The sequence below is a fragment of the Malurus melanocephalus genome, unplaced genomic scaffold (genome assembly GCF_030028575.1).
Source record: "Malurus melanocephalus ecotype Western Australia unplaced genomic scaffold, MMel_1.1 scaffold_123, whole genome shotgun sequence".
Taxonomy (NCBI): Eukaryota; Metazoa; Chordata; class Aves; order Passeriformes; family Maluridae; genus Malurus; species Malurus melanocephalus.
Window position 1 is genome coordinate 152,699 of NW_026623355.1, and position 16,589 is coordinate 169,287.

At 42.9% G+C, this 16,589-nt stretch overlaps 1 protein-coding gene across 1 annotated transcript in view; it reads right to left on the minus strand.

Annotated features, from left to right (window-relative positions):
- LOC130576005 (neural-cadherin-like) overlaps nucleotides 1-14,338 on the minus strand; it is a 39,494-nt gene extending 25,156 nt beyond the window's left edge. Inside the window, exons 1-11 of the mRNA XM_057370328.1 lie at nucleotides 14,144-14,338; nucleotides 13,491-13,716; nucleotides 11,982-12,186; nucleotides 11,487-11,598; nucleotides 8,205-8,454; nucleotides 7,137-7,279; nucleotides 6,617-6,789; nucleotides 6,103-6,271; nucleotides 4,256-4,426; nucleotides 804-976; nucleotides 514-681 (exon numbers count right to left, since the gene is read on the minus strand). Coding sequence (XP_057226311.1) covers nucleotides 514-681; nucleotides 804-976; nucleotides 4,256-4,426; nucleotides 6,103-6,271; nucleotides 6,617-6,789; nucleotides 7,137-7,279; nucleotides 8,205-8,454; nucleotides 11,487-11,598; nucleotides 11,982-12,186; nucleotides 13,491-13,716; nucleotides 14,144-14,273 — 1,920 coding nt within the window. The 5' untranslated portion in view covers nucleotides 14,274-14,338. The remainder of the gene's footprint in view (nucleotides 1-513; nucleotides 682-803; nucleotides 977-4,255; nucleotides 4,427-6,102; nucleotides 6,272-6,616; nucleotides 6,790-7,136; nucleotides 7,280-8,204; nucleotides 8,455-11,486; nucleotides 11,599-11,981; nucleotides 12,187-13,490; nucleotides 13,717-14,143) is intronic.
- Nucleotides 14,339-16,589: the final 2,251 nt, after the last annotated feature.

Sequence of the window (16,589 nt, forward strand, 5' to 3'; positions counted from 1 at the left end):
GGAATTATCTGGCAATATATGGAAGGCCCTATCCTTAACGAGTGAGTCTGTATAGGTTAAAAAGGAATTGGTTTGAGTTAGAAGAGCCCAAAGCAAACTATAGTCACKCCATGCTCTAGTGCTAAACTGAGAAAATCTGTAAGGAAGACAGAAGCAGGTGGCAGAGCCCACTGAGAGGATGGAGGAGTGGAGGAGTGAGGACCTGGCTCTTGGTGGGAACACTCAAGGATTTCCTCCTCTAGCAGCACACAAAGCTTGCTCCTGTGGAAGCACACCTTGATGGCCATTCRTGTAAGAACTCCCTGGGAAAATGCTGCCAGCCGAAATGCCAGCCTATTCTGCAACAGGTACTCCTGACAAACTCTAATGGGGTACACAGCAGTGAAGGCTCATAAGGGACAAGCGCAATGCAGTAAAAAYGTGGAGTGGGCACCCGTGGACCTTTGACTTAGAGCACAACGCAGCAAGAAGGGGCAATGCAGACAGAGGGAAGTAGTCATGCTGTTAACATACCACAATCTTGGTGTCACGAATGGTGTTTTCAGGGATGGTTACCCAGTATGTGCTCTGTTCCCACTGGGGTGGCTGGCTCAGTGCACTGGTGACAGTCACCGTCAGCTCCACGGTGCTGCTCCTGTTCCCGCCGTCTGTCGCTACGATATAGCGGCTGATGCGCATTGTCTACCAAACAAAGAKAGAGGATACTTGAAAACCACTTGCACAAACCAAGAGACTGCAATTAACCTCTACAATGCATTTGAGGGGCTGCAGGTTGCTCTTTTCGAGGCAGAGTCTCACATTACCTGGRGCAGTGGGCAATTCACGTACACCCAGCCTGTGCTGGGGTTGATCTGGAAGTATTCCTGTTGATGCTCTAACATTGAGTATGTGACAGCAGCATTCACACCCTGGTCACTGTCGTGAGCTGCAACTCGGAGGAAACTCGTCCCCACTGGAGTGTCTTCGCTAAGGAAGTCTTGGAAAAGACAAAGGCATTGTCAGCAGGTCGGCTCTGGTTTATCAGGCTGTATGTGTAAAGAAATACCTTTGTAAAACATCACAGTTCCCTTCAGGGGAGAGTAAATCTTCCTGTAACAAGGCAGGTTACCAAGTATTGCCACTAGCAGTGTCTATATTCCTCTTTTAGCTTTCCCTTCCCTCTTCCCTGYCATGCTGGGGTGTTAAGTGAGCTGCTGGTGATGCAGATTTACTGACACTGCTGCTGCCAGCATTTGTGCCTCTCCACAGTGGCACTGGCAACCCCCACAGCTGCTCACATGCCCTGCTTCAAGTCACAGCCCAGCCTGCTGGGCTTAGCTGATGGTAAAAGCAGGTTGGCATCAAAGGGAATTCTGTGTGAATKGAATTAATCTTGAATATGAGCGGTGCCAGCAGCACTGCCAGTGGGAGGCACCAGGTAATTGCAAAGCATAAAGACTCAGGTCACAGTGAAGGTACCTCCAACACCCCAATGTTTTGGAGAAGCTGCCCAGGGCAAGGGCAACGATCATTTTATGTATGTTCCTTTCCGGAGATTTCACTCCCTGTTCCCAGCAGTCCACCTGTGACAGAGGTCATGTCTTTCTGCCCATAGTTCTAGACAGACAAATCCTTCTTTGAACCTGCTTGGATAATTTTCATCTAAAATCTGGTGGCAGTGCCACATGTTTGAAGAGCCCACTGCACAGAAGAGTAAWTAATTTTGTCTTCCTAAAGGCTGATTTCTAAATGGGACACCAACAACATGATGGGAAATAATGAGCAGCATTTCCTGCTCCCCTCCACTCTGTGAGGCACAGTTTTATATGAAGCTATTGCATCCCAGCAGTCTTTCTTCCACACTCATCTGTATGTTGCATTGATTTTTGGTCCAGCTCTTCCCTCTATCCTCAGCCATCCAGTCTCAATTCCTCCTCCAAGTAGTYATGTGTGCTTGCTGGGTTGTGTTTTGAGCYGTTTCCTCGCTTTAAGACTCCATCRGCTCAGTGTATTAAAATGGCCCTGACAATGGGAAGAGTGYTGCAGTTGCTTTTTGGCAAGCTATTCAGTCTGTTAATTGATATCTTGTGCAGAAATTGTTTCATATCTTTGATCTCCCTTAGCATTTTTGAGGTGGGATAATCAGAACTGCACACTACTTATGGAGTGGTCATGTTTTCTGTTTTGGTCTTCTCCTTTGATGTCTAATCTGTAGCAGTGGAGCAGTACAACTCTAAACCACAGCAACCATTTGCTCTATGAACAATAATTTGAGATTTAATTGGCTTCACTCATCCCTGTGCCATTTAATTGTCCTGGGATTCTTGTCTTTGGTATGTCAAATCTAATCTCAGAAGAGACTTACCAGCAGTAAGATAGATAATTGAAAATTGAATTAATTGCTAAGAAATACTGTAAAAAAAAAACCAAAATAATCCCTTTTTTGTGTGTGTGTCTGTGCATTTATATTGTATTTAACAATCAAATTCTGTTAAATTGCATTATAAGAAAAAATACAAAATTACTTGAAGGAGCTGTACTCTCTCATTTCATGTGCTTTGCTTGCTGATGACACAACTCTAATATGTACTGTACCATCCCTACTACAGGGATTAAATTTTTTTTTAATGTCTGTTTTGCAAGCAGATGATCAGATGTATGGCTAAATCAGGGATTTGACCAACATCCTAGTGCTGAGAATAAAGAACCAGCAGTTTCAGGATGAACAGAAACCTATGACTAATGGCATTTGATCTTGTTAGGGAAGAAGCTATTTTTAATCCTGTGACGTACAAGCATTGATTACTTATGTAGAGACTTATCTAGAGAGAAAGTGCTAGGCATGAAGTGACCTCATTATCTGCAGTTTTGCTGTCTCAAAAGGCTGCCTTTGCTTCAGAACCTTTGCTGGTACCCTGTCTTCATGAAAAAAGAAAAAAATCTGCCCATTCCTTAGAAGTTCGGAAGCCATCATAATTACCAAATGCAACCTCTCAGATTCACAGCTTTTCAAAAAGAAAAATCCTGGGCAGTTTCACGTGAAGGACATGTGCGATGGTGGAGTAGAAAGGTTCATCTTTGCACAAACATTATCCCAGGGACTTGTCTGCTCTGCTCAAAAATATTTTTCTCTAAAGAAATCATTCCTACTCAATTTCTCAGTGGTGCTTTGGTCAGTTTTGCAGAAGACATTGGTAGGAATGTRGAAATGGCTATTCCAAATCTACACACTTGAACCAATTTGGCACTTAAAGTTAGTCACTACAAGATACTTTAAAAGGTGCAACACAATTTTCTTTCAGTCCTTGTGCATAATTCTGAAGTGGACATATATTTAGCTTATTTCCCAGTGGGTCACTTCTCGTTAAAGTCCTAATATATTAACATTCAACCTATTTTTGAATTCTTCTAAAATGCTGGCCTCTGTGATGTTAAAGACAATTTATTTATATGCCATCTTCATTTTAATAAGGCATTGGTCACTRCTTTTCCCTCCATGACATTTTCACACAAATGGCAAAAAACTCCAAAATGAAGCTGCTGGCAGATGCATCAGCAACAGGTTTTTTTTTCCATTTTCAGGCAATTCCACGCAAGGAAGGACCCGTTCCAGTCCAACAACCAGAGATTATGCTCATGACTTGTGGATGACATTAAATRTATAGAGTCCAAGTGTAATGAAATRCAGGATTCTACTGGAGAAGCATCAAGTCAAATTAAACGAAAGACTGATGTAAAGCATATCATGCGGGGATGAAAAAGAGAATGTCACCAGGGCAAATGGGAAAAACCAGCTCAGCAGGACACACACAGCAGGCATTGGCTTCCAGCCAAAGGCATCCTAGAAACCAAGGATTTTGTGCTGTTTGACAAGACATAAATGCCACTTCAGTCTATTCAAACAGAAGTGCTGTGCAACAGAGACACAGATGACAATTGTAGTCAGGGTTGRTGAATTCCCAGCTACCATGTCATACTTTGTTTTGGGACATCAAATAAAAATTCAGCGTGGAGAAAATCTGGGCAGAGAAAAGCCASAAGGAGAAGGGATCAGATCTGCCTCAATTGTAGGAATGAAGGATGTCCATGTTTTTAAGAGAACTGCAATGCTTAAAGAGGTTCTTTAATTCTGCCCATTTCCACTGATGAGGGGGTAAACAGTAACTGGCTTAGTGTGCAACAAAGATTGGTCACCTAAAAAAACTGATCACTGTTACGAGGAATAACCTTCTAACCAGGTTCATGTGGCAGGCACAAGTAGTTCAGTAACACTCACACTGATAGCGACTGTTCTCAAATTTGGGATCGTTGTCGTTGACATCAGCAATGAGCACGGTGACCTGGCACACCCCGATCAGCGGCTCCTGCGCCTGGTCAGTCGCAGTGACAGACAGYGTGTACTCCCTCTGCTTCTCCCGGTCAAAACTCTGCGTGGTGGTGATGACTCCTGCAAACACAGATGCCTCCTGTTCCACGTGTCACAGCCTAAGGAATGGATTTGCAGAGAGGGATCTGCACATCTCCTGCACAAAAGGCAGCTCTGACCACGTTCTACACAACTGTCAGTCTTGATCCTCACTGACCCTGCAATGCATGTCTTGGACTAGACCAGCTCAGCTCTCCTGTCTCTCCTCTCCTCACATGCTACATTCTGCTTTTTTCCTGCTGTCCTGGTAAGAAGCTGTCTGAGTACCTTGTTCTCTCATGGCTCAAGGAGCACAGAAGGACTTTCTACTGCTCAGTGAAGTCCCTCTCTAGGTTTACTCCAGTGGTAGTCCAAATAACTGAATCAGCWCATTATTACTTTGAGAAAGGGTCACACCACAGAAGACACAAGTGATGTGACCAAAGTAATCTCTGCTACAGGGAGACGACCTCATTGAACAAGTTAAAATTGGGTAAAATCATATAGTAATAATTCAAACAAATTTCTCCAGATCTTTGGGTCTTCCTTCCTATTAATCAAGTCTTCCCACCTCAGTTATTTTCTTCTGGTTAGCAGCTTTCAAACCGGCCTTCTTGAGGCCACTTCTAGTCCTATTTCTCCACTATGCTCAGAGTTCTTCAGCTCTGTTGTAGGCCCTTCCAGTCCCCTGCACAGTCCTGRACACAGCAATATCCCATTTTTCTGTTTTGACTATAGAAGCATCAAGAGCTGTGTAACATCTTCATTTGAAATAAATCATACATAAAGATATCATTGCCCTGTCCTGGTATGAGGGTTTTGTGTGCAGTGCATTGGATCTCCTATATGTGCATGAGATGAGAAATAAAATTTGGCCACATTGTAGGGAAGAACAAACTTAGCCTTAAAATCACACTTTCAGCTCCACATTTTTACAGCTACCTTTGATCCAATAGGAAGGTAAGTGATACAGAATACATTTTTATCTTCTTAYTGAGCTGGGGTTTGTTTCCCTAATTTGTATTTGGGATCCCCAACATAAGAAGGATGTGGRTCTGTTGGAGTRAATCCGGAGGAKRGWYATGACAATGATCAGAGGGTTGGAACACCTCTCCTATGAATATTGACTGAGTTGGGATTTTTCAGCCTGGAGAAGAGAAATTCCAGGGAGACCTTACAGCACCTTCCAGTACCTAAAGGTGGCCTRCACAAGAGCTGGAGGGGGTCCGTGGGCATGTAGTGATAGGATAGGTGGGAACAGCTTTAAACTGAAGGAGAGCAGGTTTAGATTAGTGAAAAATTCTTTACTGTTAGGGTGGTGAGACACAGCTTAACACAGGTTGTCCAGGGAAGCTGTGGATGCCCCATCCCTGGAAGTGTTCAGTGCTGGGTTGGATGGGCCATTGAGCAACCTGGTCTAGTGGAAGGTGTTCCTGCCCACAGCAGGAGAGTTGGGACTGGTTGATCTTTCAGGTCTCTTCCAATCCAAACCATTCTATGCTTCTATAATTTGAATCACTGCAACCTTAATGTGATCTAATCTATGTGCATCGTTATCTACGTACCCTGAGCGTTTTCCAGTGTTTATTCTGTAAATGTCTATGTCACAGCTCATCCTGCAGTTACACTGTTAAAGCATGAGCCCACCCGGACATATTGATACAGCATTTCAATACAATGTCATTTTCATTTTTTCTYAGTGACCTGAAGCTACTGACCTGTGTCTGGGTCAATGCTGAAGCCTAGGGAAGCTCCGTCTCGGTGCATGAGCCCATACTTCACCTCTCCATTGATGCCGAGGTCTGCATCATAGGCTTCTACCTGTAGCACATGCGTGCCTGGAGGCTGATTCTCCAGAACCCAGGTGCTGTCACTGTAGTAAGCGCACTAAAAATACACCCAAACATCCGACCCTAAATGTTACACAGAGTCACATGAATTTGCTGCACAGCGTCAATATTTTTTCCAGCAGGTCTGAGAAAAATTCGGAGGAAAATCACTACTATTAATTATGCACAAAAAGAAATCAGTCTCTAAGGGAGAGGAAGGAAAAAGAGAATGAAGACTTTATGCTGCATGTATGAAGAAAACTGACATCTGTTCATTTATAAGTTCATTCTGCTCTGCACACACAACCCTTCAGCCCGCCAGCAATCACCAGTAGCTCATGAGTCTATAACCCCAGTTATAGAGCTAAGATGGGAAAAGAATATCTGCAGAAAGACATCTTACCTCTCTAAAGACAGGCTTGTTGTTATTAATGTCATTAACTCCCACAATAACCTCAGCAAAGCTGCTGAGAGGAGTGGGTCCCCCCGAGGCATTGTCATCTATCGCAGTGACATTCAGGGTGTACTGTGGCCCTTTCAGGCGGGGCGGTGGGTTTCTGCGGAGTTTAATGATACCTGAATTTGGAAGCACAAAGTGTCATTTTAATTTACTGTCTGAACACACAAAATCAAGGGAGCATCGTATTTCTCTGCCACTGCATTGCTGGCTTGGTTTGTGTTTTGATTGCAAAGCACAGGAACYTCTCATCTTAGTCTGCACAGCCTTGGACCAGGATCCCAAGTTTAAGTTGATAATTGAAGAACAACCATCATATGAAAGAACTAATCCTCACTGATATGAAGCACCCCCACTTGCAGATTATATAATTATGGTGCTTTCTCATGGTTTTTGACACACAGGTGGAGCAGAGTCAGTAGAGGTTAGACAGTAAATAACGGTGTTCTAAAACCTCTTCCCTTACCTTTCTGGCTATCCAGTTCAAAGTTGCCCTCCTCATTGCCTCCTGTAATCAGATAAAGTATCCCATCTCCATCAGGGTCCTCTGCCCGAACAGTAGCCACCAAGGTGCTGGGACCAGCATCTTCGGAAAGGAAAGTCCTGTAACTGATGGACATAAGGGAGCAATGGCAGCACACACAGTGTCAGAACAACCATCACCCTGTTAACCATCTGGCTAGATTATGGATTCATTATTAATGGGGTTTTTAAAGCTTTGGGCATGCAACTATGGAATCTTTATTTGGTTAAGATAAGACTTTGGTCTTCTTTGTTTGGCATCGGGTACATATTTCAGGATCATAATCCTATACTTTTGTTATATGTAATTTCAAAGGATCTTTTGGAGGATAACAATATGCACCATACTAATTGTACTGCAAACCAGGATCACATATCTTCTAAAGTTGAGAAAAAGGACTAGTATCTACCATGCAGTGTTTCTCATGTCCCTATATATTAATGGGAAGCATCAGATACTACAGAGATTAATGTACAAAAGTAATTAATTTTGTCAATAAATATATGTAGGTTTTGTATTTAAAATATGTTCATACTCCAAAGTTGTGCAAAGAGTAGAAATTGTATTGATTAGGAACAGGAAAGAAAAAGGCATCTRAGCAAGCAGGGGCTCATGAAATTAGTTTGCAATACGATCTGTTGATGCTAATATTTGGTTTTAGTGCTTGCTAACTACCAGATTTATCTGTCATCTATTTATACATGGAAAATCACTTTGAGACCTAGGAGTCAGCACAGTCAAAATTATTTCCTGTATAGTCAGGTCTCTGATTCATTCTGTTCACTCTCTATAAAGTCAGTATACTGGTATCACAATTGACGTATTTATTTTAATATTCAATCTAGAAATTAAAGTCCAACTCCTAAAGCCTTTCTATATCAAAATTACCCTTCGATTTCACTGCTACTTAGAGTTGCACAAAACTACCCGTGAACATTTAGCAAGTGCTATTAAGGTTACACATTTGAACAGCATCTTTTAAAAGCAAAGCAGGTGTTGAAGGTGCCTTACATGGGCTGGGAGAAGACAGGAGCCTCGTCGTTGACGTTGGCCATGCGAATGCGCACCGACGCCGTCCCTGTGCGAGGGGGCTGTCCTTTATCGACAGCGATCACCACAAACTCGTACATATGGTTTGCTCGCTCAAAGTTCAGCCTCTGGTTAGAATTGATGACCCCGTGACGTGTGATGGAAAAATCAGTGCTCTGGATGAAGTAAGAGATCTCAGAGTTGGAGCCAGAGTCGCAGTCTGTTGCAAGCACTATTAGAGAACACATTTAACAGAACAGTCATACTGCAAGGGAGGTTTGGCGTTTCCTACCAAACTTGCTGTTTCCTACCAAGTCACTGTTTTTTTTGTTWGTTTTTGAGAATAGGAATCACCTAAAACTGTTTCATCCATAAAAGACCTTTCTTTGTGGTTAGAGTATGGGGACTCAGCAGGAGGCTGGGAATGAAAAACTAAAACAATTCTCCCCTCTGAGTGACAACCCAGCCTGAGTGACAACAGACAGGTGAATTTGCYAGAGAGCTGAGATCCCAATACTCCCCAAAATGCTTTGTACAAATAGCAGTCAGCACTGGTAATTAGCACACAATCAGTATGCATGTTGGTTGAACATTAGCAATCATAAACTGGTTCTTCACTCTTTCCAGGAATGCCATGTTCAAATTTAATTAGCTCCCAGCTAGTTATATACTGTTTAATTACCTGGTGCTTCAAGGTAAAAAGAGTGATTAAACATTCCTCCTCAGTAAGTGTTTATTCAGTACGTGGAGTGTCCCATCTGCTCAGGAGCAGCAAACCAGCACAAAAAAGAACAGGAGCTCACGTGTAGCATCAAAAGTGATTTTTAAGAGCGGAAGCTCACTTCTCCAATTACCCTGCTATTTTTCTAGCCAAACAATGAGGCTTCACTTCATACCCACACTGGTACTAAACAAACTCCTTATTCCACTGACAGGATACAGATGCAGCCATTGTGGTGGCACACAGCCTTCTGGAAGAGGAACAGTGATTGCAGTGCATGGACATGACAGCAAACAGCTGCTGCCTCATCCACAGAGGAGAGGCAGAAACAACACGTCTCTATCAGAATATTAATTCAAAATATGATAGGGGCAGGGAATTATTTCAAAAATACACTGAAAATCTGTTCTACTTAGCTGCAAAATATTTCGACTACATCTGCCTGTGGAAATTTACTCATCTTTGTTTACAAGGATTGCTTGTAACATTTTGTTTAAAATCTCTCCAAATCCTKCTCTGAATAAACATTTGTGTGTGTTATAGACTACAAAATCAAGGGCTTGAGAGTTAATCACTCTCTTGCTTACTGAGAGATGAAATATATTAAAAACTCAAGAAATATTAAAAYGACAGTGATTTAAATCTGTCAGATACAGTGGTTAAATATTGTTTTTAGAAAGGCATGCAAAACATGAAAAACATATTTGATTTGAAAAATTCTGATTTAATCTGCAGTCATTAGTGAGCCATTGCATCCATTCACAAAAACACATTCTATGTGCTTAACAATATACTTCTTTCCCCTCAGATGTTTTCTGGCAAATAGGGATTGTGGCACTTACTCATACRTGACAGAAACATGCCTGACTTCCCAAGAGCGACTGGGAATTCTATTTCCCTCCATTTCATTTTGTCCTGGAAACTGGTGTGCATTGCAAAGGATGTTTGAAGGATCATACRGCTGCCACAAGCAGGTCTGTGCTGGCTCTGTGCATGTTCTGAAGGCTGAGGACACTGCTGAGACTTTGAGAGTGCTAAAATAAAAGTGGCTGATGGACCAAAAACCAAAACTTACGTTCACATCATCCACAGTTTCAACAAAAGCGTTTATTGCACTGCCTTTTCCACGGCCATCAACAGCTACAGGCATGCCCAGAATCACAAAGGCTGTCCCACATCTGCCTTTGTTTTTGTTTGTGGGACATTCAGAGTATGCAGTACTGCATCCCTCAAGCAGCTACAGCCAGAGTAAGAGCTGTTGCCTCTTTTTTTCTGAGATGATACTTGCTTTGGCAGTCAGAGTTAGTGGCACAGGTCTCCCTCTGCACAGATTTCTGCACAGGGTACAGATTTCTTGCAGCCACTAACAACCCTCTCAGCCCTTCTACAGCACCTGAGTGCTCACACACCCATTTCCACTGACTGTCACTACACTTCCACCTCACACTTTCTTTYCTAAGATGTCTCTTTCTCTTGAAGTGCACCCCATGTGGCAAGACAACAACCTGGGATGCAATAGCACATCTTTGACATTCTGCTTGCTTTGGACATGTGGCATACATTTTTTTCCCCCACAACATTTTTTTTTGTGAGCTTTACAAGTCTTATGGAGAAAGGAACATTCACATCTTTAAGGAAAGTCAAGTGATTAGAAATTTTAAGAGTTGATTATTCTGACCAACTTCTTTCTTCCCAAGGGCTATTAAATCTAAAAATGAAGTATGACAAGCTCTGAATTCTCTTAGTGTTTAGGGAAAGCAGGTCCTGCAGGCCCCTTACACAAGGGAAGCTAATCTTCTTATCACCTCTGCAATCTGCAGAGTTCAGCTCCAGCTTTGGGCAATTTTACATTGTTGTCTTTTTGCTAAGTCTTTCCTTGGCACATAATCATTTCTCAGGGTTCATAACCCCTGAAGTCTTTTAGGGGATACTATTCTAGCCTCTCAAATGTCATCTGCACACTCAGAGATTATATGCAAGTGACACACATCCATGCTAAACACAACAAACATGGGATGATGAMTGGTAAGCCATAAACATAAATTTAAGTTCATAGGCTTTCCAATTTTTCCCTTTAACACTTTACAAGTCAGCTATACAGCATTAATACCTATTTGATAAAACTAGGTGCCCATTTTAAAAAGCCCTGTTTTTTCTTAACTTTTTTCTTAAGAAAAWCTAGTTGCAGCTGCTTCTGGGACACAAAAAGATTACCAAGATTATTTGAAAGACAGGTACAACATCTAAAGGARACAAGCTGTGGCAATCCACTAAGCCCCTTAAAACCAGCTGCTTTAACTGCCCTTGGATACCACAAAGTGTCTCCTTGGGTCCAGCACAGTGATCCTCACCTGAGGACACTCACAACGCTACTTCCAGATTAACTAAAAGACATCCACAAACAGCCAGGAAAGCTGTCAGCCACATCTTACAAAGGCAATGCCTGTGCAAGAGAGCACTTCCTCATGGCCAGAGCATGAACAGGGAACAAACCAGCAGGTCTGTGGCAAGGCTGAAATGGAAGGCAAAGGGATGGTCCTCACCTTGCAGTAGGGATGTGCCAACAGGAATGGTTTCAGGAATGTTATCTCTGCTGTAAATGGAGCGCTGGAATTCAGGAGAACAGTCGTTTTCATCGGTGATATGGACCATGACCTGAGACAAAAGGACATGCTGAGAGTGGATGTTAGCTCCTACAACTGTGCAAAAGGAGCATCTCTTCCTGGACTCTGCTGTGGCACTCAGTTCTTCTGCTGCTGTCCAATCCTTACACCTCTGATGCTGTTTTYCTCACACTACTCCTGTCATACAGAGAAGTATTTTCTCCTCCACTCCCAAGCAGATGGGAGGCAAAGCCAAAAAGTAAATAAGAGGTATTTTCAGAGCCTAGATCTGAGCCCGGGTCAGAGTCCAGCTTTGTCTGTATAGAAGCCTCCTCCTTGCCCAGCTCCTGAGTGCCCTGGGCTATCCCTCTGTGTAACTCAGCTAGCAAGGTAACAAGATGCAGACCCTGGTGGGACATGAAGGGACTCGTGTACCTCAGTCACRCTGCTGAGAGTGCTCTCGACTTCCATGGCTTTCAGCAGGAGATGGTAGAGGTGGTGCTCACTCTCATAGTCCACGGGGTGGGTGAGGCTGAGCTCACCACTCTCCTGCCTCAGCCAGAAGAGCCCGGAGGGGTTGGTCAGCAGAGTGTACGAGAGGGGCTGGCTCTGGAAAGAAACAGCCTCCACAACTGCAACTCTGCAAAGAATCAGAGACAACCCTTTGCTTCAAAACAACAACAAAAGCTATATCCTGAGCACCTAGAGCAGGAAAGTAAGGATTAGGAAAGATGTCTGGCTTACTCTCTGTCAGTGCTTGGCTTGGCTTTGTATTCAGACTGGAAACCCCTCTGCTACAGGGAGCCCATCTACCCTCTCTTCTCTCACCAAACTTATCCACTGACAAAGCAGGGCTGGAATAACAAACCATTTCAACYACCACTAACATTAAAACATTTTTTTCTTCTTTATTGTACCCTTCTAAATGCTTGACAGCAGTTAYTGATTTACCCTCAGCTTCTCAGTTATTCAGACATATTTGACCTACTGTACTTATGAGTTTCTCTGAAGTTGTATATTCAGAACAGAAAAGGATTCAGACATGGGAAAACCCATGAAGCACATGGCTTTCCAAATCCTGCTGTCCATCTTGGCAAGACTTCAAAGGAATGTTTGCCTCCCTGCTGTGACTTATGTTTTGAAGTTCCACCTCTCACATCAGTCTTTGACCAGCAAGACAATACACTTTTAGCTCATCTCACTGAAAGCTCCAGGGAAGGAGAAAAATTTCCCTCCTCCTTCTCATTCAGTTGCTCTTAAGGATTAGTGGCACATCTCCAGCAATTTTTCCTAGGTCATCAGTTTATTTTGAGGTTTCCTGCTCCTTAGAGGCCTCATGGCACTGTTCCACTTGCTACTTGGTGCCTTAAAGCCAATTCTTCTCTCMAGTAGCAGAACAGTGACAATGACAATAAACCCAGAGCCAGCTYGGGAGCATCTCTGCTGTGGCTTGGCTTAGCTGCTCTTCATGCAACAGCAGAGACTCTTGGGGACTGAGCTTTATCCATCTGCACTTCACACTGGTGCTATTATCTCAACAGTATGGCAACACTTGTCTTTCTAAAATCTAAATACAAGTCAAATGGGACACAAACAACTCCAAACCTGGTTAATTAAAAGACWATTTTTCAAGCACTTGTTTAAATCTCCAAGAGATGTGTAGCCAGTAGTTTGGCTGTTCTAATTCACGATGCAATGTACTAAGACCCCAAGAGCATTAAAATAATTCCAGCGTCCCTGACTACATCCTGCGTGCCACACTGGAGACTCTGAAACATTAGAACAGGCATAATTTCTTTTAGAAAACATGTTATTTTGAAAGTGCAATAGGCAAATGCATATGCATAGACCTGAGAATCAAACCCACAAAAGTTTGACTCTGCTGTGCTCTGTGAAGCTCCTGCAGACTGCAAGGGGGGAGTCGCCTAATAAAGTACAACTTACTTTTCTCCTGCTGGAGTATTTTCAGGGACAAACACACTGTAGGACATGTTGGTGAACTGTGGAGGTCTGGAGCCTGCCAGGATGGAAACRGAGGCATAGGGGCTTTTGTTGCCGTACTCATCAGAGGCTTCCACGGTAACCACATACTCCTTGTTCCACGTCAAGGGCAAGCCAGTGGTCATGATAATGCCAGTGTCCTTATCCACCTGGAACCGCTCCTCACCACCTATCAAAACATGCACAAAGCCGGTCTGAGACATCCCCCATGCACCAACATTTGCACCTTCACCATTTCAAGGTAAGYTATCCTCAAGCCATCCACCTCTGTCCTTGTCTGCACTTCTTTTTACCTTCTCTTTYGCTCACACTGTTTTGTTGACAGTAAAAGAGACAAGAAGGAGTAAGAAATGGAGCCTTAAGCTAACAGTAAATCTGCCAACAATTTCAAAATAGAAGTGAAGAAAATGACAGCAAGAAAGATTCCCATCCACATAACATTCACTTACAACACTTCCAGCTTCTGCTTGCTGTACCTGCTGCATCTTTAAGAATTCCCCAAGGGAAAAATCTACCAATGAAATTATGAAATGGGAACTTGTTAAGAAACATCTGCAGCTTCAGAGAATTTTACCTTTTTGTCAGACTAGACCTACCTGCAATGAGTGTGTAAGTTATCCCAGCAGTGGCGTTTTCATGGCCACTGTAATGTGCGAGCAGTTGGTAGATGAGGGTGCCCTTGCGCGCATCGGGATCGACCCGTGCCAGGTACGGGTAGGGGTACATGCCCCAGGACAGAATCTCCTCTTCTGGGGCAAGGAGTGTCACGTGGCACAGGTACCAGTCATCATCTGCAAAACACACAAGGATTTCCAGACAGCTCGGTCACAAGCTTGAGTCAGGAGTGTTATTTATGACCTTATCCAWTAGTAACTATAAACAAACTGAGAGRGACTCTTYCACTGCAAAGGACACGCAGAGATTTAATCACAGTATTTTTACCTCTAGGGAGACCTATAGTCAAGCCTTTTTAAATCACAGCAAGTCACTAACAGGCACTAAAAGTATATATGGGCTTGTTGAAGAAATTTTCCTAAGTGCATTTGTGTTCCAGAAGGGGCTTTGAGATTCTGCTTCAAATCAAAATGAATATATTTTTGAATAAAGAAAACAGATTTGAATAAAAAGAAAAACTAAATGTATAAAGCGGGGATGTAGAAAGGTAAATATGAGAAATGCACGTTTTCTGCCTATTAAAATATGATCACATACTTCAAACTGCATTGAGGTTGCAGATCTGTTAAGGGCTACACCATTGTCAAATGAAACACCCACCCAGCTGCACGTGTGTCTCATACAGGAAACCCTTCATCTCTGCCCTCAGCAAGGTCACATTTCACACAGGATGGAAGAAGACAGGAACACACAAAMAAAACCAACACCAAAGGCAAGAGTAAGCCAGAAATACCAAACAATTTAAAGTGTCTATCTCAGGSATGTTACACTAAATAAAAGACTACCCACAGATAGACATTTGCTGACATGCAAGACCTGTACTTACAAGCAACCTTATCCCACAGTACAAATACAGGCTGGACCAATTTCCCAGAGATAGTCATTCCCAGGTAGGAAAAGATTAAACTAAAGTTTTGTAAGCTTTTAAAGTATTTAAGGTAATTTAAGACATGGTTTTATTTGCCAGAGGAAATTCTTAGATTATGTGGTTTCTAGTTCTCTCATGTACCAATATCGTATACCCAGGAACACTGGTTAACATTTTTCCTCTCAATTGCTCTGTAGGACAATGCACAACCCACAGCATGAGCGAGTGGCTCAGGAAAGCAGTTGGAGCAGTCAGTATTTTATCAGTTCTTAATTCAGACAGCTACRGACAGTGTCATTTTGCTAGGATCAAGTAACAGGGCGAAAACTTGTAAAGGCATGAGCATTTAATGATATTTTTGTTCATTCACTGGTCTAATTCAGGCAGTTCTAATATCTGCAGAGATTGAATATCTAGTTAAGTATTTTTCCCATCTAGTGAAACCCAGAGAATTATTTCAAAAATTATAATTATGTAGATTATTATTAACATTACTCCATGTAGGTGATCCAAGTGTTAAATACCAATCAATAATGAGATCCTAATCCTGATGTAGGTATTGTAAAACCCACCAAAAGATAGCACTAAAACAGAGCTTTATGTTTTAAAAAAGACAGACAAGGGAACAAATGTCACTGAGTTCAGGACAGTGTGTCAGGGAAAATATTTGTGCTGTTCAAATTAATCATAATTTTCTGGACTTCTAKGAAAACTTCACCTTCCCTCTCTCTGAAATGTTCATTTAAATAGAAGAATAGAAGAAACATAGAAGAATTTAGGTTGGAAGAGACACTAAAATCGTTGAGTCCAACCATTAACCTGGTACTGCCAACTCCACAATGAAACCTGGGATTCACCCATCCTGGAAATGTTCAAAAAGAATGTGGATATGGCACTTGAGGTCATGGTTTAATGGTGAACGTGGTGCTCATGTTAGGCTGACAGTTGGACTTGGTGATTTCAAAGGTCTTTTGACAATTCTATGATTCCATGCAACCACGTCCCTAAATGCCACATCCATGTGTCTTTTAGCTACCTCCAGGGATGGTGACAACCTGAACAGCCTGCTCTAATGCTTGGCAACCCTTTCTGTGAAGAACTTTTTCCTTAATATCTGAAGTAAACCTGAGCTGGTGTTACTTGAGGCCATTTCCTCTTGTCCTATCACAGGTTATTTGAGAGAGGAGACCAAACTCCTCCTGGCTACAAGCTCCTTCCAGACAGTTGTGGAGAGTGATAAAGTCACCCCTGAGCTTCCTTTCCCCAGCTCCCTCAGCTGCTCCTCACAGATTTGTGCTCCAGACCCTTCACCAGCTCCGTTGCCCTTCTCTGCACTCACCCCACACCTCAAAGTCCTTCCTGAATTGAGGGACCCAGAACTGGACACAGCACTCGAGGTGTGGCCTCACCAGTGCCCAGCACAGGGGGACAATCACTGCCCTGGTCCTGCTGGCCACACCATTGCTGATCCAGGCCAGGATGCCACTGGCCTTCTTGGC